Source organism: Cyrtonyx montezumae, unplaced genomic scaffold (assembly GCF_038088225.1).
Source record: "Cyrtonyx montezumae isolate F1298 unplaced genomic scaffold, pur_monq_1.0 scaffold_1, whole genome shotgun sequence".
NCBI lineage: Eukaryota > Metazoa > Chordata > Aves > Galliformes > Odontophoridae > Cyrtonyx > Cyrtonyx montezumae.
This window is the reverse complement of record NW_027071825.1, coordinates 4,524,278-4,547,714: the sequence shown is the minus strand read 5'-3', so window position 1 is coordinate 4,547,714 and position 23,437 is coordinate 4,524,278. Positions and strand designations below refer to the sequence as shown.

The 23,437-nt window shown below is 37.3% G+C and overlaps 1 protein-coding gene across 4 annotated transcripts in view; it reads right to left on the bottom strand.

The window, feature by feature from the left end:
* USP24 (ubiquitin specific peptidase 24) overlaps positions 1 to 23,437 on the bottom strand; it is a 58,551-nt gene that overhangs the window by 22,189 nt on the left and 12,925 nt on the right. For 2 of the 4 annotated variants that reach the window (XM_065738423.1, XM_065738440.1), the window contains exons 4-34: positions 22,010 to 22,153; positions 21,288 to 21,410; positions 20,399 to 20,434; positions 19,783 to 19,848; positions 18,076 to 18,141; positions 17,090 to 17,164; positions 16,314 to 16,472; positions 14,983 to 15,097; positions 14,490 to 14,593; positions 13,275 to 13,382; positions 12,648 to 12,743; positions 12,392 to 12,553; positions 11,088 to 11,132; positions 10,453 to 10,560; positions 9,746 to 9,895; positions 9,108 to 9,239; positions 8,484 to 8,595; positions 8,169 to 8,245; positions 7,137 to 7,277; positions 6,927 to 6,980; positions 6,612 to 6,727; positions 6,282 to 6,348; positions 6,002 to 6,112; positions 5,506 to 5,604; positions 5,258 to 5,428; positions 4,539 to 4,624; positions 4,297 to 4,390; positions 3,882 to 4,037; positions 2,136 to 2,233; positions 1,266 to 1,361; positions 889 to 1,117 (exon numbers count right to left, since the gene is read on the bottom strand). In XM_065738423.1, the coding sequence (XP_065594495.1) occupies positions 889 to 1,117; positions 1,266 to 1,361; positions 2,136 to 2,233; positions 3,882 to 4,037; positions 4,297 to 4,390; positions 4,539 to 4,624; positions 5,258 to 5,428; positions 5,506 to 5,604; positions 6,002 to 6,112; positions 6,282 to 6,348; positions 6,612 to 6,727; positions 6,927 to 6,980; positions 7,137 to 7,277; positions 8,169 to 8,245; positions 8,484 to 8,595; positions 9,108 to 9,239; positions 9,746 to 9,895; positions 10,453 to 10,560; positions 11,088 to 11,132; positions 12,392 to 12,553; positions 12,648 to 12,743; positions 13,275 to 13,382; positions 14,490 to 14,593; positions 14,983 to 15,097; positions 16,314 to 16,472; positions 17,090 to 17,164; positions 18,076 to 18,141; positions 19,783 to 19,848; positions 20,399 to 20,434; positions 21,288 to 21,410; positions 22,010 to 22,153 (3,396 nt within the window). The remainder of the gene's footprint in view (positions 1 to 888; positions 1,118 to 1,265; positions 1,362 to 2,135; positions 2,234 to 3,881; positions 4,038 to 4,296; positions 4,391 to 4,538; positions 4,625 to 5,257; positions 5,429 to 5,505; positions 5,605 to 6,001; positions 6,113 to 6,281; positions 6,349 to 6,611; positions 6,728 to 6,926; positions 6,981 to 7,136; positions 7,278 to 8,168; positions 8,246 to 8,483; positions 8,596 to 9,107; positions 9,240 to 9,745; positions 9,896 to 10,452; positions 10,561 to 11,087; positions 11,133 to 12,391; positions 12,554 to 12,647; positions 12,744 to 13,274; positions 13,383 to 14,489; positions 14,594 to 14,982; positions 15,098 to 16,313; positions 16,473 to 17,089; positions 17,165 to 18,075; positions 18,142 to 19,782; positions 19,849 to 20,398; positions 20,435 to 21,287; positions 21,411 to 22,009; positions 22,154 to 23,437) is intronic. The other 2 variants (XM_065738431.1, XM_065738448.1) reach the window with 1 other exon arrangement.

The following is a 23,437-nucleotide window of genomic DNA, read 5'->3' as shown; positions in this document are numbered from 1 at the left end:
GTTAATCACTGGGATAAGAAGAATATATCTTCTGGATCAGGAAAAATACCCATTTGGTGTTTTCTTTTTTTCCTCACCTCTATGTAAGCTCAAACATACTTGTATCTTTTTTTACTCCAGAGAAGGGGAGAATCCTATTGCCATTCATATAGGGAGCAATTAGTTTTGAAATTCTCCACTTTACATACTCTTTATCCTATCTGCAATCAGCCATGCTAATTTCATTCACACCAATCAAATTGGAAAGTGCTGGCTAAGAACCTAAGACAGTATAATCACTACAATAACTATGAAGTTCCTTTCAACTGGAGATGACTGTTGAATGGTTTGAGCTCTCCCTGTCAAGTTAGAACCTTTCAGTAAATAATCAATCTCAGATAATTACACTGCTGCAATTTCCCTCCTATAGAGGGAAAAACAGCTATTTTTTGAAAATATAAGAAAATAAGTTTCCCCTTTTACCCCCAATCAAACGAGCAATTTTTGTGTTAAATAGCTCAATAAAATATACAAACTACAAGTTCAAGCAAGAACTCACTCCTTTCTATTCCCTCAAAATTAATGAGAATAAGGCCTTAAGAGCTGAGAAGCATGACTGAAAATAAATCACAAGTAAGATTTCTGTGCATCTCTGTTTTTTGCAGGCAGCTTTAGAGTACTACTTCCCTTTGTAGTATAAAAATAATTCCAATGACTAAGTAAAATGTTGAAATTCAGATGAAGGTGAGTATGAGAGACTGATGGTGTGGATCTTCCAAGACTTTTAAATGCAGGCTGGCAAAGAACCAGTACAGGAGATAAGACTTTTGACTAAAAATCCAGGAGTTATACAGCTGTCACTGAAGAGCCCACTGCTACACCACCATAAATTATCTAATACTTCCTTACTTGTATGGCAACTCTTGCTGCTGGTATGATTTCTTCTACCCTAATGGAGGATCTATCAGACACAGACAGCTGTCTGTAGGATGACTTCTCAGGTGTTCCACAAATGGACATTTGCCTGCTTGCTTGTCGGCTGACGTTACGGAAGGGGCGTGAGGACAATGCTTCCACTCCATCTTTAATAAAATCTTCATCCAGTAAGGTAGGCATTGTCTGACCAACAAGCAAGAACCTACATTCACAGAGCAGAAGCATCAAGTTTATTTTTCAATGCTTACAGCAAATAAATCAAAAAGAAGGTATCAGTTAATCTTAAATATGGCAAAACACCCTCAAAGCCAAGAAAACACCACTCTCTCTAATGAATAGAAATTACATACCTTGCAAGTTGCAGGCAGATGGAATAGACTCCCTGTCTGGTTTCATAGTCTACTTCTGATGGGATGGAATCCCTCTGCATCACATTCACCACCAAACTTAAAAATAAATAAATAACACATGTTCTGTTTTAAGTATTTTACATTAGGAGAGAGCTGCAATTAATTTATCCCCATTCTTCACTCCCCCTGTTCAGTCAGCTGAATGCCAATTAACATTGCCATTTGGGCACCTTTGGAAATTAACATCCCCATTTTCCCCTCCAGCATTTACAGATTGGAGATTTCTGCTCCCAATGGTGAATACCTCACAATCTATAGGGGCTGGGGTGCATAAATGACTTATGAGCAACATATACTTGATAAATTTGACACAAGTACAAGAAGCAATGCTAGGTCTTCTGAACTACTCACAAAATATTTAAACCCACCTGAAAGGTCTGGATTTTGGAGTTGGTCAAACTTAATTTTTAGTTCTCAATGCACAATTCATGTTTTGACTGCTAAAAAACTGTCCACTGGTGTCTATGAAGGACATAGTGTGCATCTAAGGTACACACTTGCAAACTCAAACTGAAATAGTTCAATGCTAACTACCCAAACATCCACTAATTCAGTATAAGCTATGATTTACAAGCTTATCTGTGCCTACCTTTATTTTGGGGTTTAACAACATACACTCCATTACATTACAATGGTAGCTACAGCTACCTTTCCAGACGCTCACTAATGAGAGAATAGTTTTGGATGGAATTTTCCTTTGGAAAAGAAGCTTAAATCCTTAATATTGCACTGCATCACAGAAAGTAGAACCACTCAGAAATGCTATCTAAATGAAGTGTTACAAATGGAATCAAGATTTTGAAATCTAACCTCAAACCTCCTGCTCTGAGAAAATTTTCACAGAAGGACTTCGCACAGTTTCTTGCCATTTCATCATCTGCAGTTGGCATCAGCTTGGAACTCAGTACCTAAAATAAAGTATCCACACATTACTCTTAGTACTCTTCTACTGTGAGATCAGAAGAAAAATAGAAAAAAAAAGACTAAAAAAAAGAAGAAATTAACAATACAGCTATATGAAGCTCTAGTTTGCTCAGAGAGATCAGACTAAAAATATCCAGGATCACAGTGTATATATATATATATATATATATATAACCTATAGAATATATATACTATAGATACTCATTCTGTACCACAGGACATTTTTTCTTGGCTGCTGTTTACCAACTAGGAGGATGAAGTACATACTCCAGCACGTGAAGTGCATCTTCAGGCTTAGAAACAGCCCTTTAAGACTGCAAATCCTTCTCCTTTTTACATTTTCAGCATCTCATAGAACATCCTACAGGTGGATTACTTACTTACCTCATGTCTCCTGAAACATAACTGTACTATAATTTTTTTAGATGGTCTAGGTAATTCTACAGTCCACTAGCACTAAAATTTAGAAAATACTATTCACTCAAATGTGGCTGTGAGGAATTCTGCAGCCTCTGTGGGTCAGTGGGTCATACTTCGTGCATGTTAATAATCCATTTCACTTCACTTTTACCAAAATAAAATCCAGATGCTGTTTACTTTCTTGAGGAGTAAGATATGTGCAGTCAACAATGCTCCACACAAAAATGTGATATATGCTTTCCACACTCACTGAACAGAAGCATGTTTACAGAGTTACAGATATGAAAACCTATTGCTGCACTGCATAACACAATCCTGAACATTAACATTTTCATCTCCTTCACATGCTCTAAACTTAGTGTATATTTTTCATGCTGGTTTCCATAATTTTGACAGATAAGCAGCTGAGGAGAACAAAACAGCACATCACCTTTTTCTGTCAAAACCTCAGCTTCTAGTTGGCTTGACTAGATTTGAGGTGTAAATCCACTCAAAAATCCACACATCTAACACCATTTACTACTACTAATCCCTTGCCAGAAAAAACAATGTATACCATATAAAATGGTTTATGGTTATGGTTTATGGTCCAATTTATGGTTGGACTAGATGATCTTATAGGTCCTTTCCAACCTGATGAACTTAGGAACTTATGAAAATAATGAAAGCAAGTACTAGAAGAAGTAGATAGCCATGTTGCCATACTGTAACTAATCTACAGTTCAACAAGGTATCCCTGCCGTGATACCTTAAGACATTTGCTTTCAGTTGTAAAATTTGAAGCTGCTGGCAATTTCATATTGTTCAGACAGTCCTCAGAATGAGTCCTTATTAAAAGTGGAATCTATGAGCAGAACTAGGAACTGTCCAGTTCCATAGAGAGTGCTTCAGTTTGTTGCAACACCATCACCTGAACTGAAATCTTATCACTCTTTAAAATCCATGCACTGAGCACTTAGAGCCTTTTTTCAGCATCCAATCCAGTGTTTTGAGTTCTGAATAAAGAACTTCTAGCTTCACAGTAAAGTCTCCTCTAAAGGGGAACTGTTTTACCTCCTCTGTTGGGAATTTATCTCATACAGAAAAGCAGACTGTGACGTGACTTTCACATAAAGCTTTTCCATGGTGCACTTGAGGTCCCCCACCAAAGAAAATGCCAACTAAAGCCTCAGCACTCAGAAACAAGTTAAAGAAACAAACTTGCTTTCTTACCTCTAAATTGTAGAGTACTCTGAAGGTAGACATGCCTGGAGCAAAAGATCTGAACAGACTTTCTAGTATTGAACTAGCACTGGGCTGATGTTGGTGTTTTGAAGACAAGGATGGAGATTTTGAAGACTGTGAACTTGATTCAGATAACAGTGTTTTCTAGGAGGAATATGCCACAGAGGATATAGTTTTAGACTACTGCATTTTGTCGTAACTGATGATACATTTCAACATAATCCCTGCAATAACCCTCTTGCCTCTAACTGCTCAGAAATAAGTTATTAACTCATGAGTACTGTTTTGCAGCAGAGTTTCAAACCTGCCACAGACTGTCTTCTCAAACACAGTTTAAGAAAACTGCAAGTTAAACTCTTTTTGTTGTTAAGCTCTTCAAGATTAGCTACTGTTCAATACCTACCTTCCTCCCCAGGGAATCAAGCTGATCAAGTGCCTCCTGAATAGCTGGGTCAGTGGGAATTAAGAGCAGAAGTTTTCTCACTCGCAGTGTTATTCTGAAAAGTTACCAGAAATTTTTTAGGCAAAGGAAGGCTCAGCCACACTGTGGCCAGGTAGGTGCCTAGACACCAAGAAATAAGCAACTGGTTGAAATTTGCAACATAAGTATTTTTTCAATATTTAATAACTACTTAACTTGCTTACCTTGGCTCCTCTAGATTGGCAAGTTGGTAAAGCATATCAAACACATTACACACGAGAGCCATGACTACTCCAGGGAGGGATTTCTCCTGAAAATTAAGCAGAAATACATTTTTTTTGGTCTCAACTCCGTTCTATATAATTTAACAGAGCTCTTAAGAGAGGTGAGCTAAATGCCAACCTGGCCAAGTGAAGTTCCATCTACTTTCTCGACTGAGACAACAACTGAATTTTGCCATTATATCATTTCCCTTTTAATAACCAAGTTTTGATGTCAGCTATTATTTATCATACGCATACAAAGCAGACTGAACATACTAGCTGATATGTTTCAGTTTACCTTCACACTACAGCAGTAGATTTACAACAGCATTAAGTCTGGAAATCTCTGCTCTAGCCAAGTACATAGCCTCAAAATTACATCAAATGAGTCATTTCTTTAAAGATTTAACAACAGATCCATAGAGGTAACAAGCACTAACAGGCTACACTAAGTGACAAAACTGTTCTGAAGACCAATCCACATGCTTAAGAGCACAATGTATTTAAATGGTTGTTCCCAATTTTTGTTTGAGATGAAACCCAGGCTGCTAAGATTGGATAATCAAGCTGATATGAACAGCTGCTGCCCCAGCTCACTGTACCTGTTCCACCTCCCCAGCTGTGTTCTGCACCCCACTCCCACCAAATCCAGTGGAAGGTTTCAGGCTATTATGCAGTACCTGTTCCATTGCATAGGAAGAACTAAATACACTGCTGCTGTTGCTGGAACTGGTTGAGGAATCTGCTGAGCTCCCTGAAGGTGTCCCACTGCCTGATGTTTTCACTGTGAGGACTTGTTCATCAGAGAAGCCCAATTGGTGGAGTAATTTCTGATCTTTATTTACTGTTAGCTGCAAGAATATGTTTATAATTAAGTTATAAAATTGAGTATGTCTTTCTGAAAGAATGAAAATTCTAGTTAACATACCAGGCTGTCATTGGCAAATATCTGTATGTTATCCACAGGAGAATTCAACATCTTTGCTATCTTCCACCTGATGCTCCCTACAGTTTCATTGCTATGAGCCTGTGAAATTAAAAGATATTGGTTTCATAAGTCTGCTCAAGTACAAAATCTCAGGAGAAAAAAAAAAGTCTCCTTTAAAATTTTCCTGTTTCACTGCATAAAGTAGTAAAGGTATGAAGGTACAAAAAAAGAGACTGATGATGTAGGACAGCATGAGGAATGTTCTTTCACTGACAGCAGGCAAACAACTTTTCTCACACTACAATGTTCATCGATTCCACTTATGCTACAGACATTTCTTACAGTAGCTTCTGCACACACTCAGCATTTTCAAATATAGTTTTCAAGCTGACTGTAGTCCTTAAAAACAGCTTCCTCTGTTAAAACCAGGCATAAGAAAGACTTTCAACTAGCTATGTAATCAACAAGGCATGACTCACAATCTGTGCACACATACCTCTATGGTGAAGGTATCTTTGGTAGATTCATATGTAACATTAAGAGTTAAAAGATGTCCATGAAAAGAGGCACCATGAGGTAGAATAGTTCGGGGCACAGAGTAAAGGTCCTGCCAGAAGAGAAGGACAAAGGTAAATGCCACACTTGTGAACAATACATTTTTATGATGGCTTAGACCAGAGTTTCTAGAGTTACATAGGTTTAAACTGCTGCTATTCTTAAAAATACTGGAATTTCTTACTAGGCAAGGCTAAGAACACATCATCTTACCATCTTACCTCTATTGTTATCACGTAGCGCTCTGCCAACAACAGCAATCTCTCGATTATTACAAGTTTAGTAGACCTAGGGATAAAGATCCAAAGTCAGTTGCTTGTCTCAGAGGTCAATTTTTCCAGGCCTATGCGTAGCAGTCATGAATCAGCAGTTTTAAAATGCAGCTCCTCAAAAGCAGGAGTATTTCAGTCAAAATGAACTAGGAAAACAGGTCAACACTTGGTGACCTCAATTACCTTGGTGATCTCAACTACCAGTCAGAATCACAAGGGAAGTAGCTGGGAGCTACCTCAAATTTATTTGACAGCGGGGAGCTTTGAAAACAGGCTTACCTGTAAGGAGATTGAACTGATGTTGCTACTGTAGGCATAGCAGTTGCTGTAAGCATTTTTGTAGCTCTTGTAACAGCATGTGTTAATGTTGGACCACCAAGTGCTGAACTGGCTGCCTAGAATATAATGCAGAGTACTTAAGTGCTTGCTGTTTCAGTAGACAAATTAGTATGTCTCAGAGAACTAGAAGCATAAGAAATAACCATGGAATAATTTTTTTTCTCTTTAAAATTAAAAAAAAAAAAAATCAGTTACTTTAACACTAAGATAAAAAGCTGAAAGGATCTAGGTACGAGAACAATTAATGTCTTTTACCTCCAATCGCGTGTAGCAATCAGCAATGAATTTCTTGTGCAGTGATACTGAATCCTGAAGACATGGAGGACAAATTAATTAGAACTTAAACCAAAGCCATAGGAATTACTGCTGAACTGACAGAACTCAACAAATTTTACCATTTTACCAGGTAGAGGATCAAATTCCTATGAATGTCAAAGCACTTTCATGTACTAAAACTATGGTTACCTTTTTCAGTCTAGGAGTGAGGTTAATATAGCTGTAATTTATTATCAGTTGAATAGCTTCATTGGCTATTTCTTCATCAGGTGACTCCATTGCAATCTTCCAAATGAAATCCATTCCTATTAATTCCAGTTTTTCTACACTCTGTGTAAGGAAAAACAACAGTAAAATATGACTTAAGTGAAACTGAGTTAAAACACGTGAACAGAACAGTTTTCCACCTGCTGGAAAAGTTCTTGAGTTAATCTCAAAAATTTCCTTTTCCAACACACTTAAGTTTTGGCACCTTGGAAAGTGAAACAAATAGCTGTAAGCTTTCTTTTCTTACAAGAATTTTTTTTTTTAAATGTGAATAAACAAGTTCCAAAGAACACTATTAATCAAGTCTACTGAAAAATTAAAGACTTCAAAAGCACTGAGAAATGTAAACAGGAATGGAATTTGTTTCACAAAGATCAACATGGTAACTAACCACATTATAAAGTATCACAAAACCTATTTTGGTATTAAGCAAAAAAAACAACCTGCATTAGTATCTCTGTGATAAAGATCTAGAATGCCTACAGAAAACTACTGAGCATATCATTGAACATAACCATTAATTCAATATTAAAAAAAGTCAAGGATCACAAAGTTAAAAAGAACTGTTGAAAAGAAAAATAAGAACTTGAATATGATATTTCTAAATCCCCCGTAAGGAAGAAAAATTATGAAAGGGAATACCTCCCTGAAAAGGGAAAGAAAAAAATCAAGACCAGAATTTAGGTTTAGTAGTAGATTAAGTAGTCCACTCATTTCTCCTCAAAAGTTTTAGGAACTCCACACTAGCTTTCAGCAACCAGTGACTGAATTCCTTCTACACTAATTCTCGTGTTTTAGCTTCACAATTTAACAATATTAATACAAGAAAAATCATCTCCATACTAATACAAACATGACTGTATCAAATATCTGCTAAAGAATCTCTGCCTCACCTCCTCCCTTTTTCAAGAAGCCACAAATAGTACACAAGAATGAACTTGCCAGAACACTCACCAACTGAGTACCTTGCCTCTTTAGTCGATGGTCACACAGGTTCACATTTTCAAAGAAAGTCTTAAATAAACTAAAACCTGAAAGTGAAAAGCAGTGCAAGCTTTTTATTCACGTCAGGCCAAGTTTCAAGGCTTTTATTTTATTTAAACAAAGATATCAAATGCAAGTGATGACCCTTTTCCTTCTACAACTATTAGAAATAAAATTATAGAAAAAGATCCTTTTATTTTATTGACTTACAGAGCTGTCTGGCTTAGAAAGCAAATTACTGGTACACATTTCAAAAACACATATGTTGTCCAACATATTTCATACCATTCATAGTAATTTCATATGATTCCAGTTTAAGAATTTTCTCTTTGAAGAGCTGTTGCTGTACATCACTCTCTAGATCATGCTGCCCTTTGGTAAACCACTCAAAGCACATCTGTGAACAGAAGATGTATTTTTGGTCTATTGTCATTGCAAGTATCTGATGTTGTCTTGTACAGCAAAGTAAGATATTACAGTAACTCATCACACAGAAGCTTGATCTGCAGCAAGAGGTGAGGTTAACTATGAAATTCTGAGCATAATACACAAGTTGCACTGAAGCACTGAAGTACTTAAGCTTGAAAGTCATCCTGAACCTAAATATCACTGAACACCTCATTACTCACAAACAAGATTTTAGGCAACACTTTTTCAAGCCAGCATCCATAAACCTACAACTAATCTTCTCACCAACATTTATCTTCTTGTCAAGTTTAAAGTTAAGAGAGTGTCCCAGTTGTAAGTTAACACCTAGCAGTGGTTACATTAGCTTACACAAATCGTATCATGCACGATTACTTAATATTTACTAATTAAGTTTCATGTGTTTAAACAAACAAATGTGCTGCTCATAATCCTTAAAGAGTCACTCTGCAACAACAGACAATAATTTGGACTATTTCTTACCTCTCGATCTAATTCACAAACGTCCTGGCCAGTTACGAGGCACTCCCAGATCTCCCTGGCACGATTCCAGCCCAAATAAAGAGTGGCTTCTTGCAGAAAAAACGCCAAAAATTTTAGATGTGCTTCCAAATACTGAGAAAGAAGAAACAAAAACTCCAGTTTCAGAACTATAGCAATTTTTTATTTTTATTTTTTACAAACTTAGTGGTCAAATAACAGCATAACTCATGTAGACTGGCAAAGCAGAAACTCTTCACAATGAGCATTATTCTATTTCACACACATTTTAACGTTACTTAGTTTTGATTATCACTCTAAAAAGGGCTTCAACCCGAAGCAGAGAAACTGAAAGCTGCACAAGCTTGGAGACATGAGCTCCTGAGATGAGGAGATCTTGCTCCCACCAACTGAGAATTTGCAAAGAAACGTGCATAGTGTATACGAGTTGCTATGTATCAACAAGGCTATAATAATTCCTAAGTGACAAGTGTCAGAATTATAAGCAAAAAACTAGTGCAACTGTTCTCCAAACAGAATAAACACCGATAAATTAAGGAAAAAGAAGCATCACCTCATTTTTTCTGACACTACATTGTGTTTTTAAACACATAAAGTAGCACAGAATGCAGGTTCAGTACCTCCCTGTAGGTGTATCGGCCATCCACTAAGGTTGCTCCAACAAGCCCTCCAGGACCTGCCACAGATGCAGCCAAACGGTGGCACGAGATTAAGCTTCCTGTCACCAACTTCACTATTTCAAAGTTTTTCTTTAGATCTTGAATAATGCTCTTGGCAGAAAAAACAAACAAAAATGGTTTACAAGAAAATGCATAAACAGACATGTATTCAGCAGTCCGGTCTTCTACAGTAATGTGCCTTTTATAGGAAGAAGTCAGCTGTACTCCTTCCAAATACCCAAAGCCTCTGGCCTAACCATTTTCAGCATGTGCTGAAATATGCATGCTACAGATTGTGCACAGAAGTCCCACATCTCTACTTAGCCACAGAGTAGCACGCATGACTTGCTGCTATTTCAGCCTGTTTTCCAAGAGTCTATGTCAATACAAGTACAAATCAGCTGGCAATTTCTTAACAGAGCTTGTTAATTATTTTACAAAGAGCTGCAAATAAAATCAACCAGTCCTGACATAGCAAACAGACTTTATACATAAATGCACACAGGCACACAAATGGACAGCACACAACACTGTATCTCTACTTGTACTGAACTGTCATTATCAGCAATTTTTATTTCCTTTCTCTCAAGTCAAACTTCCATGTTCTAGAAGCAGAGCCATACAAACATAACAAGAGCTTCAAAAATAATCTCAAGATACATTCTTACCTTGTCTTGTTTTTGGTAAGTTTGTTTAATAAAAGAACGTGTGATTTCATGGAGCTGGCGTAACGCTGGTACCACCCACACAAACTGAGGATTATTGTGCTGGGATGACTAGTGGTAAGAAAGGTAGAAAGAATTACACATGCATACATGCTCAACACTGGATTAACTTTCCTCTTAGACTCCTAATGCATAATGATTGCCATTAATGCCCATTTCAAAACAACAAATACTAGCTCAGAAAGCTTCAGTAGTTGCTGCTGGTCCCTTTCCAAATACATAGAAGGTGCCCTTCTTCACTTTCTCCAAGGAGTCCTTAGATACACCTGTATGTCATTTTGCTATCATTATTAAGCCCAAATTACCTCCTAGCTAGAGAACATGCAAATTAAGTTGCAGCAGAGGGATAATGGCAACCACCACCTTCTTCAATTACAAGAGACAAAGCGAGCCTGTCAGGGCTAAAAATGGCCAATACAGTAAAATGAGAGTACTCACTTTTAAGGCAGGAATAACAAGAAAAAAAAATTAAGTAGTACCAAGGGTTGGCTTAAAAGATGAGAAGTGTCTGATTGGTGCTGCAGGAAGCAAAGGCTATTTAAGCTGCATTTTGAAAGAGATCCTACAAAGGATCCTACCTCATTGTTAGAACTGCTCATCGCTTTTCTGGGAGGCTTCATGTTCTGTAAAGTTTGACCACACAAACCAGTACTGAGGGTTTCCATTCACAGATGTGATATCTGCTTTAAATACTGACAACGACCAATACCACCTGCTCACTTAGAGAGACTAAATCAACCTGGCAATGTAACAGTGCTCTACTGTAGGCTGCCTCATGTATTTGAGAATGCTGTCTTAATATTACATTCCCTCCCAGTTTATGTTTTCATTTCCTCTAATGTAAGGACATAAGCAAACAGTGTACTTCTAAAGATGTGTTGTATGTTTGCCCCAATCACTTCCAGCCTGCAATTAAAGCTTTCTGTTAGTGCTCCCCGGCAGCACCTCTGTTAAGGCCCTCACCAGAATGTAATTGAAAAGAATGCATTGGTTGGAAAGCATAAGATTTGAAAAGGCTGCAAATATTACAGACTTAAAGAACCCAAACTTTGAAGCCTATATTCTTAAACACACACAAAAGGAGAAAAAGAAAAAAGAGCAATCAATATAAAGAAGCAACATACTTGTTTCCTAAACAACTAAAATCCCCTATGGATGCTAAGGACAGACAAAGCCTAATTTACCATGAAATAAGTACATGAAAAAAGAGTACAAGCCTTTTTATCTGCATGTATTTCTGACAAAGAAGATATGTTTGCAGGAATTCTCCTATCCTCTAAGAAAACTGCTTACTATGTAAACAGTACAGGATAGAATACACAGTCTATTAAGTCACACACATATCTGCTGCTGCCAGGAAATACCTCAGCACAAACAGGTCTGAGAATGGCTTCTTCCATATTAGATGAAAAGAGTTTTTTAAACTATTATTAAAACACAAACTTACTATGATTTAAGTATTGATTTGCATTTTGAGACTTAATGGCCATACTAGAGCACAAGCTTAACCTGAAGAAAACTAATCTAGGCTTTTGCATGAAAGAGACAGTTTCTTTTTTTTTTTTCCTCTACTTTCTCTGTCTCTACTGACATACTTTTATAGCAGTTCTATAAGCAAATTCTAACCCTGGGCCCCATCCTAGTAGATTCCTATGGATGGATCACTCCTTGCACTGAATTTATTTAAAACAAAGGCAAGAGATTTACTATAAGTTTCAAAGTCAACAAACTGGCACACACAAAGCCTACCCCTTTCATGGACTTCTCAAGGTAAGAACTTACAGATGGAAAACTGTGTGTGTATCTTGAAAGAAAGCTAAATAACATTAATATCAAGCCTAGATAGCATTTAATTTTGCAAAAGATGAAACAATAAACCAACCCTCTTAATATCCTCTATGCATTTGATGATGTAGCTTCTTTTGATTGCCTCTTTCACTGCATAGGCATCACTGAGGATTGTCAGATGTTCCTCCAAGGCCTGCTGAATAAGACTGCATGGCAATGTTGGAAGATGAGCCAGCTCCCAAAGCACCTCCAGAACCTGGAGGAAGAAATCAAAAATTAATCAAGATCTATGAATTGCAAAGATCAGAAACCCTACTTTTAGTAAAGAAAAAAGAACTGCATTCACATGCCTTTCCAGTGGTTGTCTCCACCCGTGCTTCTCGACCAATGCGCCCTATCAGGCTCAGCAGCTTCTGTCGCACTCTATCACTCTCTGTTTCCCAGCTCTGTACAGCAAAGAAATAAAGCTCACTATTAAAGCAGTAAGCACTCTCCCATCTGTTAAGTCTCAAAATATACAACTCATACACAAAAATATAATCTACAACCGTTTTCCTGCAGGACATCCTAAATGCAAATCAAGGATGTTTATTCATGTCTATTTTGCTCATTTTTGTTATCAACAGTTACAGCATTAGTTTGCCCAACTCCTTCAAAAAGAAAATTAAAAGTGAGATTTTATTATCAACGCCTAATCTCTTATATGTACCTTATCACTGCATATAAAGTGGATTTATAATCTAAGTCATCTAGATGCACGATTGCTACCATACTGCTATGCTAACGAAAAATTAATATTGCAAGTATTCTACAGCCAACATTTTTTTTTCTAATAACATACACACAAATACATTTTACTTTACACTTACAAAGAAAAATATGAGTGCATGTAAGGCACTTGCTTTTCAGTAGGCTAGATGCACAAGTATTTTTTTAATCAATTCTCTTTCTTAATGTAAATTCAAGTTAAAACCTACCTTTTGGATTAGAACAAATAAATGATTGAGCTGATCAGAGCTAAATTTCACAGCAGCTGCTGCAATAATGGTATGTATGTTTTCAATCACAGTGGAAGATTGTCCTGACTGGAAAGAGGAAGGAAAACAAAAAGAGGTAGATCTTAATCCCAAATGAGATAGAGAAAAATCTTTAATGTACACATTATTCTACTATTCCTATTAAGGAAAAAAGATAACTGCTTTGGACACGTTAGAAACAACTTAGGAATAACTGACTCTGCTCCTTACTCCACTGGTTCAGAAGTCTTCAGAAGCAACTCTAAAGCAGGAAAGGGCAAGTTAGTCTGCTGTGGTTCAGCCACAGGAGCAAGAAATAGCTTCCACACTAAAGGAGAGGAAGGTCCGTCTGTGGAAGTGCTGAGTCTGTGCTTTTAAACAGATGTAAACAAGCTTAAGAGAACACTGTGCAAAATATTTACAGTATCTCTGAATAAGTTACTGTGGCAGAAGGCTCAGAGGTAGAATGAGGAATAAATAGCACTCAGTCAGATGTACACGTTGTCTTTTGTCAGCTGATGAACCTAAAACATGCATGCAAGGACTAAGACTTTAGCAGGAAGTTAATGATACTATCTGGAGTCGCCAACCCTACCTTGCTGACTGCAATAGCTCATCTTCCTCTCTACACCACACATTTACTTCATTATTTAAAGACACTCAAGAAATGCAGACAACTCTGAAACACTTATTTCTATTTACAAACATTAATGTCATGATTTCAGCCCTTCCAGAATTTTCTGAAGAATATTACAATATCAGCATCCATACTTTTTTGCTCACTTGCAAATAAATACTTCAAATTGCATTACACTGTCACGTAGAAAGCCCAAGGCTCAAGAAAATTCAGTTTCATTGATTCTTTAATATAGTTCAGGCTGTGAGATAGTGGAAGCTTCTTCTTTGATGCAAGTTTTGTGAAGAAAAATTATTAGTCTAGAAAGTGCTTTTGAGGTAGGTATAAAGTTATCAAAGATGAAAGTGAAATTTAATAAGAGTGTATACTCATACACAAGCGTACTGACAACATCCTATGTCTCTCATGGAATAAGTCAAGCAAATATGAGAAAGCAGATAATGAATAGCTAACGTTCCACCAGCTAGTGAACTTGGTAACAACAGGTACATACTTTCACAAGAGAGTCTAAAAGCAGCCACTATGTCTTGATTCCTTACCTGAATTCTCCAAATTTTAGTGAGTTCATCTAAAGACAGTTTACTACCCAGCAGTTCAATAATTCCCTTTATACGATCACAGTACTGTGCTTGGTCTATATTACCTATGAAATAAAAAGTAGCAAGTGAATTACTTGAATCGTTAGACACAAACCACATTAAAAGGAACAAGAACAAAGTTGTTTTAATCTTAAAATTCTCTATCTGCTGCTATGGAAAAATCCATCAAATTCCCTCTTTTCTACAGACTTAAAAATATACATAATTAAGCTGAGAGAAAAACCTCATGTATGGCAAAATATGTTTACACAAATGTCAGAGGACAAGGTGCCAGCAGGCAAATCTGCATGGTTTTCCTAACTCTTTGATGACAACAAAATCTTTTAACCCCTTTGTTAGTAGTGTCCCATTAAAACACACTGAAGAGAAAAGACCACATTTTCAGTTCAAGACATGCAAAGCACATGTCAGCAGTCTTTGTGAAAGCACTTACCTTCTAGAGCAATTGACAGGACAGAATTTTCTACTAGCCAGTTTAGTAATCTATCTGTATCTATTGCATTCTTCACCGACTTGGACACAGTACTGTCTTCTATTAATTTAGTTACCTAGAAATTGCAAAATGCAATATTTTAACGATGCTTTCCACATGCAGTATACATGTACATAATGGAATCTATTCAAAATGCTCACTATGACGCTTGGAAGTGAGAATCCTGAAACAGTTTAAGGACAGGAGGTTTTTTTTTTTTTTGTAGTAATCAGTATTTTGTTTACTTTAAAAATTATCTGCTTAAAGGCAAAATTCCTAACCCACCTCCTAGGCACTGGTCTGATGCAATGGATTCTCATTCCAAATCTGACACAGAAAAGCTTGTCTGTGCTGCGTACTTCTAGAGATACACCAGAAGTGGGTTATCTCAGGCTTCTGCCTGTGATGCTCAAATAAAGTGTCCTATTTTTATCCAACACAGAACTGATACAGATCACTTGCTCCAGGGAAAAGTTGTAGAAAGCATACATTTCTGCTAGAGCCTTCAAAAGCTGTAGTTTCGTAACTCCACCAAAGAAACACATTTATAATTAAGAACCATGGAGCAACAAGGTTTAGCATTTCAATTCTCCTAAGTAGACAAGCAAAAAGCCCAGGAGGGGGACTCTGGAACGCCTTACAGTGTCTGCAGAACAAAAAAAAAGCCTTTTCTGAAGACATTTAATTTACATAAGTTCCGGAAAGCAGAGATGAATGAAAAACTCTATACTTAAACCACAAGCCCCAGGAAAAAGATCTTTTCTTCTACTTACATCTATGGGTTTAGCACAAAAAGATCATAAACAGCTCCTAAATACTAGTACAATGCCTATGTGCAATCATAATAAAAAATAAAATTACTTAGTATAATAATCTGATATAGCTGGAATAAGAACAATCTAGGATTAAGTTGTCCTCCACTCCTTTTTTCTTCCTTACAATGGGAATGGGAGTGAAAAACAACATCTCATAAGATGCTCTGAATTATCAGGGTGATCTCAGAGAGAACAATGAAGGAATAGCATACACTGCTGCTTATAAGTGCATCTGGAACTGCAGTTCTTACAAAACATTCAAACATTGTCAAGGTATCTAACTGGGAATCTGCTACTATTACAAATATCTCCCATCTTTTTTTTTTTTTTTTGCATTTATTATGAGCTTTTGCTATGGCAACATAATTTGTTAGGAAACACGTGAAGGTTGTGGTTTCAGCAGCTTACAAACAGCCCGTCCCACCTACGCACACGCATGTGTGCACCCACAAGCACACCCACACGATGCAAACCTACTTCTTTGAGGGAATTCATCTTTGCACTGAAGTGAGGCGATTTTAACATGCGCAGCAGGATGTCCAGCCGTAGGTCATCCACCGCAGTCACTAAATCGGGTTGGAAGCGCATACACAGCAGTTTAATACCAGACAGGAGCTCAGGGATACTGACCAGTCTCTGTTGAAAACAAAACCAACAAACAACAACAAAAAAAGGACAAATAAAGGCACGGCTGGTTTTGGGCATTCTGTTTCAGACTTCAAAGATAGACAAAGAGTAGGCTTAATGACCCATTACAGAACGTTTAACAGAAAGCCTTACTTGTAAGCCAGAAATTCAGAGACAACAAAACCCGCAGTTGAAAAAAAAGTGAAGTCTCTTACTGCAGATTTGCTTCATTAAATTGCTCCTCTGTTGATATGTAGCCTACGTCTACTTTCCAACATATAATTTACAAGGATATGTCTAAGTAAAAAGTCAGTGCTCAAATCTATTAGAGCTGAATGCCAAATTCAGTGCAGTGTAAGAGGTAGTCAAAGGTTACACGGAAATTTTCACAGAAGATGGGAAAATATTTTCAAAAGGGCCATAATATCAGAAATCTACTGAAAAGAGTTCTACATGGAATTGGATAAATGTAGGGTGGCTACTTCTCAATATTTTGGGCTAAGAATTTCAGACAATTCAGAACAGGAGGCATTTTTGTCAGTGAAAGCAAGGTTTTATACTAGTATATACTGCCAGCATTTCCAAGATGCACAGGAAATTCTCCTTACATACTTATAAAACATTACCTTGTCTTTCAAGTCCTTCTCTTCTACATTCTGTACATATTTTATCATTTTATGAATGACTGGATCCAGCATGGGCTAAAGAATATGGGAAAAAAGCATGTCAATCAATGTTTCCTGAAATCAATTACATTACTCAGAAGATCTGGCTACAGCATACAAAATACTAAGCTGAAAGCTCACAATAACCTCAGCTATAAAGCAACATATATACCATACATAAAACTACTCTGCTATGTAAGTTCAGAAATAAAAGCAGTTAGACTAAGAAGCCACTTCAGACCACCACAACACAGATTCACAATGGGCTACCCCCAAATCCGTTTCAAAAGCATTGGTTATTAGATGCATATACGTCTTTGACCCCCTTAAACTACCTCATGTTCAAAGAAGGACTTTCAGTCACCTATTAAACTGGTACTTTCTGTTAGTGAATGTAGGTGTGAACCCTGCAGCACATTTGCAAATTCACAGATCATTATGTGTTTTTCCCCCCAGACTTGTACCACGTTTTTTTCAGCCTAAACACTCATTACCACGAACTCCCCTGCCACAGAGAGAAATTAAAAACAAAAATTCATCTATCAAGTGAGATTTTTTTCTCCACATGCTTTACTAACAGCAGTTTCAATGCTTCTCACCACCATAGATGCAGATTAGCAATTAAGGATGGAAAAGCAGACTGACCATTATCCGAACCCTCTCTTCACCTTCAGGATACTCACAATGGTTCTTGTACTTTACACAGTGTGAGCTTTGAAGGCCTTCAGAATTAGTCACCAGTTTCACACTGACAGCTGTAAACTAGCTTTCATTTCTCTTATTTTCCAATTGCTATGACAAAAAAATTATCTACTTATTTTTCTGACACTATATTGCTTGAGATCTATTTAAACATGAAGAATCCATCTAAATGTGAGCAAATGACTACAGTCACATTTTACAAGGCTTTACTCTTTGCTGAAAAGAAAGTAACAAAGATGTTTTACCTGTACTACAGAAGAGTTGAGATATTCTGCACAAACTCCAAATGGTTGAACTAACGCAGAGATTGCCTAGAAACAACAAGCAGAAAATATGTAAATGTGCTCCCACAAGGCCTTTCCAGAGTTAGCAGACTTAAGAAAGGCAAATGAAGGTGAATAAATATCTTGTATGATAATTTTCAGTCATTTGCTACAGGATGGTTTTAATGTACAACTCCTTTACAACAATGAACAGCTCAGGAAAGAGATTTATTCTACAGCATACAGTATAAATTGCATGCCCTTGCATAAGATTAAAAGTACCCCTCTTGGTTTTCACTAGTCTCAGTCCTCTCATTAGTCTCATCTGTCTTCTCTGTCTAACCCTCTTTCAGCCAAAGAAATAAAGAGATGGAAAAGGACACATCACATTTTCATTGTTCTCTACAGCAATGAAAATGTGAAGGCAAGACTGAAGTTTAAAGCCATATGGCAAATTTCCTTCCCAAAGCATTAAGTAGAAGAAAGCTTTTGCAAATGCATCACATATACGTCAAGCTTTCTGATTTGGCTGGGAAGAAGTTGTAACTGAACACCTATTCAGTGCATATCTATCAGGCATCTGTTTCTATATCTAGCCTACAAGCGTGTTCATGTGTATGAGGGAGAAGATCCTGATCTGAAACAGGAAGATTCTGTTGTATATACACTCTGCAAACAGATCCAGGATTAAGACAGAATACATCAGAGCAAGATCAAACAACTCTATTCTCCTCAGCTCCACTGAAAGTTGAGAAGGAAAATGCAGAAAGTCATTCCAATTGCCAGAAAGACTGTGTGATCTGATGATCATCCACCCTGACACACTGAAGAGTACTCGAAATGTGTTTTCTCAAGAAGTTACCTGCTCCCCAGGATTCATGTTTTGATTTTAAATACCCCACACAGTAACTCCCTGGAAGTTCAGAGTAGCTGCATGTTTCATAAAGAATGCAGCTTTGAGACATTTTCTACCACAGTGTTAGTCTGTATAGTCATGTTCTCTTTAATCAGCACAATCCAAAATCACTCCCTTGCATTTGTGACGAACCTGGCCTTGACTTTGCTACTTGTCATATACATGCAGAGTTTCTGCTTTGATACGGTTCAATTTTTAGGTAGTCTTGTGTGAAGCCAACAGTTGGACCCTTATGGGTCCTTCCAACTCAGGTAACCTATGATTTTCAAGCAATACCTATCATCAGGAAATACTTAATTGTTTGTCAACAAAGACAATTTTTTAAGACAATTGTTTGTCAACAAAGAATACCAAAAGTAGTTTCATCCAAGAGGGGATAAAAAAAATATGAAATTGAGTGTGCCCCACAGAGATCAAAGGGCTACATTTAGTGATGCTGAACCAGTCTTCCTTCGTAAGCTGAAGGAAACAGGAAACCAGGTGGAATATACAGTGAAACTAGACTAACTGACGTCTAACTGTGAGGTTTAAAGTCAGACAGAAAAGTACACTAAGCCTTCCTTTTTTCACCTCTGAAGTCCCAAAATGTCTCTTCAGTGAGGACTCATACATACAACCTCATCTGACCTCCAGCCTGACAGCATTTCTCCAGGGCTCTCACTATTGCTCTGGTGATCTTGCAAAGGCAAGATCACTGCCAAAAGCAATGTTACTGGTTCTACATGAACTGAGTAATGGAAAGAGAGAAGATTGCTGACAGATAATGAACTTACCCCAAGCTCAATGTCTTCTGAATTGAGTTTGGACTGAATTGCTGAAAATCCACCCAACTCTGCAAACTGAAATAAAACGATCAGTATCATGTCAGTGAACTACAGTATTTTCTCTTCTAAGTATGCTATTAAAGAAAATACTCCATTGAGACCTCCTGGGATAATGATTACCCCTCACTATGCAACATCACATACCAACATAAGCTATATGTTTTCATGAGAACTCAAGGATGAAGTGGGGAATGCAATGCAATTATGTGTGGTACCAACAACAAGCTAGAAACTGTCTCAGGTTAAAATTGACATAGGGAAGAAAGCTAAACCACATGAAGAAATAGCTAACACATCTGACTGAGAAATATCACTGAAACCTAAGCTGAGCTCTGTCATTTCTTCCAGTGATAACTATGACGCTCAAGGGAAAAGGCAGCAACTCAGCATGATGCACTGAGCAAGACCCTTTCCCTAGATTCAGGCAGGAATAAAATCCTAAGCTATTTTTTGTCATAATCACCCTCTGAGGAACGAAGGGAAAAACAAGAAGGGGAAAAGAAGAACTTATCTCTAGAGAGTGACAAAATCAAAGGACAATTCTGCTTGGTTTGTATTTACCTACCCTGTTCACCAGATCCACCAGCCACCCATGAGGTTCCTTGAACAATCAAAATATTAACCAATTAGCAAATGCAACATGAATGCCAAACATTTGTCTTCTGAAACACATTTGGGTAGACAAATTCAGCCAATAAATCCAGACCTTAAATGCATGCAGTGGTATTTCATATGAAACAGAAATGCATTTATAACAGCTCCTTTGCTAAGCGTGCAGTTGGAGCTCTGGGAGGTTCTCATTAGCATCACCCATCTTTGGATTCTACCTAACATCAGTGACCATGTGTGGTGGTAGCACTGTGGCTGCTGACTCACAAGTAACTATATTTATAACCCATTAGCAGTGTGGAACATTATTAAATAACCCTTCCTAAAGCAGCAAGCAGATTTTTCTTTCTACAGCCACAAACATGTTTCCTGGAGGAAAGATTAACAACACTGGGACTCTTTTTTTAGATCCCCCTATCTGGAACAACTGTGACAAGTCAGCACAAACCTGAAAAACCTGGCTCCTTCGCAGTGCATTTGACAAAGTTACCCTAAAGGTGGGCGTCAGGAAAGCATGAATTCCCCACCGGGCTCTGCACATTCAGTTATCTTGGTCATTCCATATGCAACAGACATCAGTCCTTAGATGCAACAAACCTACCCACTTGATTGTTGTGATATTTTACATAGGAAAGTACTCCTGTTTCTAGATCCAGGTTCCAATAGAGAACTGGCACAATTTGAGATGACGGGAAACCCATTTCTACAGAAAAACATACCCTCAATATCTATTTGTTGTAACTCCTGATGATAACCAACATTTCTTATAAGTATGTACTAATCAGTCTCTTCTGGAAGGGAAACATCTGCCCTAAAAGCAGGTTTTAAGGCATGGCCATGCTCACCTTCTGAAACGTGGATATGGGCGACACAGCGTGCATGTTCCCTTCCCCAAAGACTTCTGCCCAGTTTCTCTGGCACACCTTCATTCGATTCTTGAAATGATACTCATTGTCAGGGTTAAATGCCTTGAAAGAAAAACCCATGGTGGTGAACAGCACGACTTATGCCATAGTTTCAAAACTAATCTTGATAATATTTGACTTTTTCCCAGTTGAACATTCTTCTGATGGACAAAGATGTAATAAAAACTAAAGTTTAAAAAATGACCCCTGCTTCTGTCCCTCAGTTTCTACAAAGCATTCTGAAGTTTCAATTCTGTACAGACAATACCCATGGGGAGATCAACTCAAAGTACCAGTTTTCAAAAATTAACAGCAATGTGTCTGCAGCTTTGAAATATTTTTGAGAGGAGATTTAGAGAAATTTTGAACAGCATTCACCCATGGAATTGCATACTGGATGTTAAAAATCTGCAAGTAAAATGGCTGCAGGTTCTAAGACAGTATACTACAACTTTAACAGGAGAAAAAGCAGTAGCAGAATAAATATGAAATGCCAAACAGTCTATGTTGCATACAGAATACAGGACACAATTTAAGACAATCATTAGTAGAGACTTATGCATTTTGATGACATTCATTGGTGAACTACACTAGCACCACTCTTCTTATTCCTTAAACAGATCCCAGAATTTAAAACACCACAGTTATTAGAAGACAAATACCATTGTAAGTACACCAAGCAGGCCCACAGGAATCGGATCTTGCTTTACTCTCTCTGCAACCAGGTCTACTAGCAGCATAAGCATGTTGTATATTCCTTCGTGGATTTCAGTTCCCCATTTGTGAACAGCGCTGGATGTCAACAGCTACCAAGAAAAAAAAGTAGGGTTTTTTGGTTTGTTTTTGTTTACAAGTGTGAGCAAAATCACACAGAACAGGGGAAATTTAGTGTTCCCCACCCCGATTATTTTCAGAGCAAATGTTTCTCCAGAGTGTAGCAATCATCACAGTCTGGTATGTTATTTTAGATGCTCTTTCTGCACTAATGGCTTAAGAGTTAATTAAATTGGTAATTCAACTGAAGAACGCCTTAAATCAGTTCGTGACAAAAAATACTTATCAAAGCAAACAGTTTTGCATTTCCACTCACTGGAAAGATTGTAACCTTTGTAAAGAATAACTAATATGTTCATTCTGCAAACAGTTGCTTATGACTATTAAATCTTCAAGTACTTGTTCCATGACGCTGCACTGATTCAGCTGTAATAACCACTTATCAGCTCACATTTTTTGAGCAGTTTTCGTTGGAAAACAAAGAACAGAGAGGTATTATTGCTGCCTTTTCTCCAAATGAAACATGGTCTTTATAGTCTAACCTAGCTGTTAAACAGGACAAAACGTCCACCTGCACGTGTTATTTAACTTCTGCTTACAAGAGCTTTGTATTTAAGATGCAATTATGTATCTGGTATTCACAGACCATTTTTAAAAACAACACAATCAGGCTAAGTAATAATTTGTAAAAGCTTTAGCAGATTTTAACTTAGCACATTCTGAACTTAGATTAATAGATTCTTCTTCTAAAGAACCAGTCTACGTTTTTATTTGACATGCACACAGGGTCAAGTAAATAAGAACAAAATGCAAGGTTTTTACTCCTGTAGCCTGAAGGAAAAAGACTTTCTCCCTTAAATCTTCACCTTCCTTGAATACACTATTATTTCAGTATTTTAATGTTAGGGCTGAGTAATTTTTTTAAAAGGTGTATATACATTTTTATACATGTAGACTAAAAGACAGGCAAGAAATTCAGGTAGCAACCAAAACAGAACAGAAGGAAGAAAACTAGTTTGGGAAGCTTCATAGAGAAGATACACAATAAAAGAGAAGAAAAGCCAGATAAGCAGGTTGGGTAAGCAGCCAGGTAAAAAGAAGTTAAGAATGTTGCAATCCTCCAAAGTAGGAGCAGAAAGAAGAGTCACAGGAAAGCTGATTCTGAACTGAAGGATGCATCCATCCATCTTTAAACCCGCCTTTAGGCTCCACTAATTGCTACAGAACTCTTCATCAAAGTAGAAAACAAAGAAAAAAAAAAGCAAATGTGTTCAAGAGTTACAGAACTGCAACTTGAGTATGATTTTAACCTAACA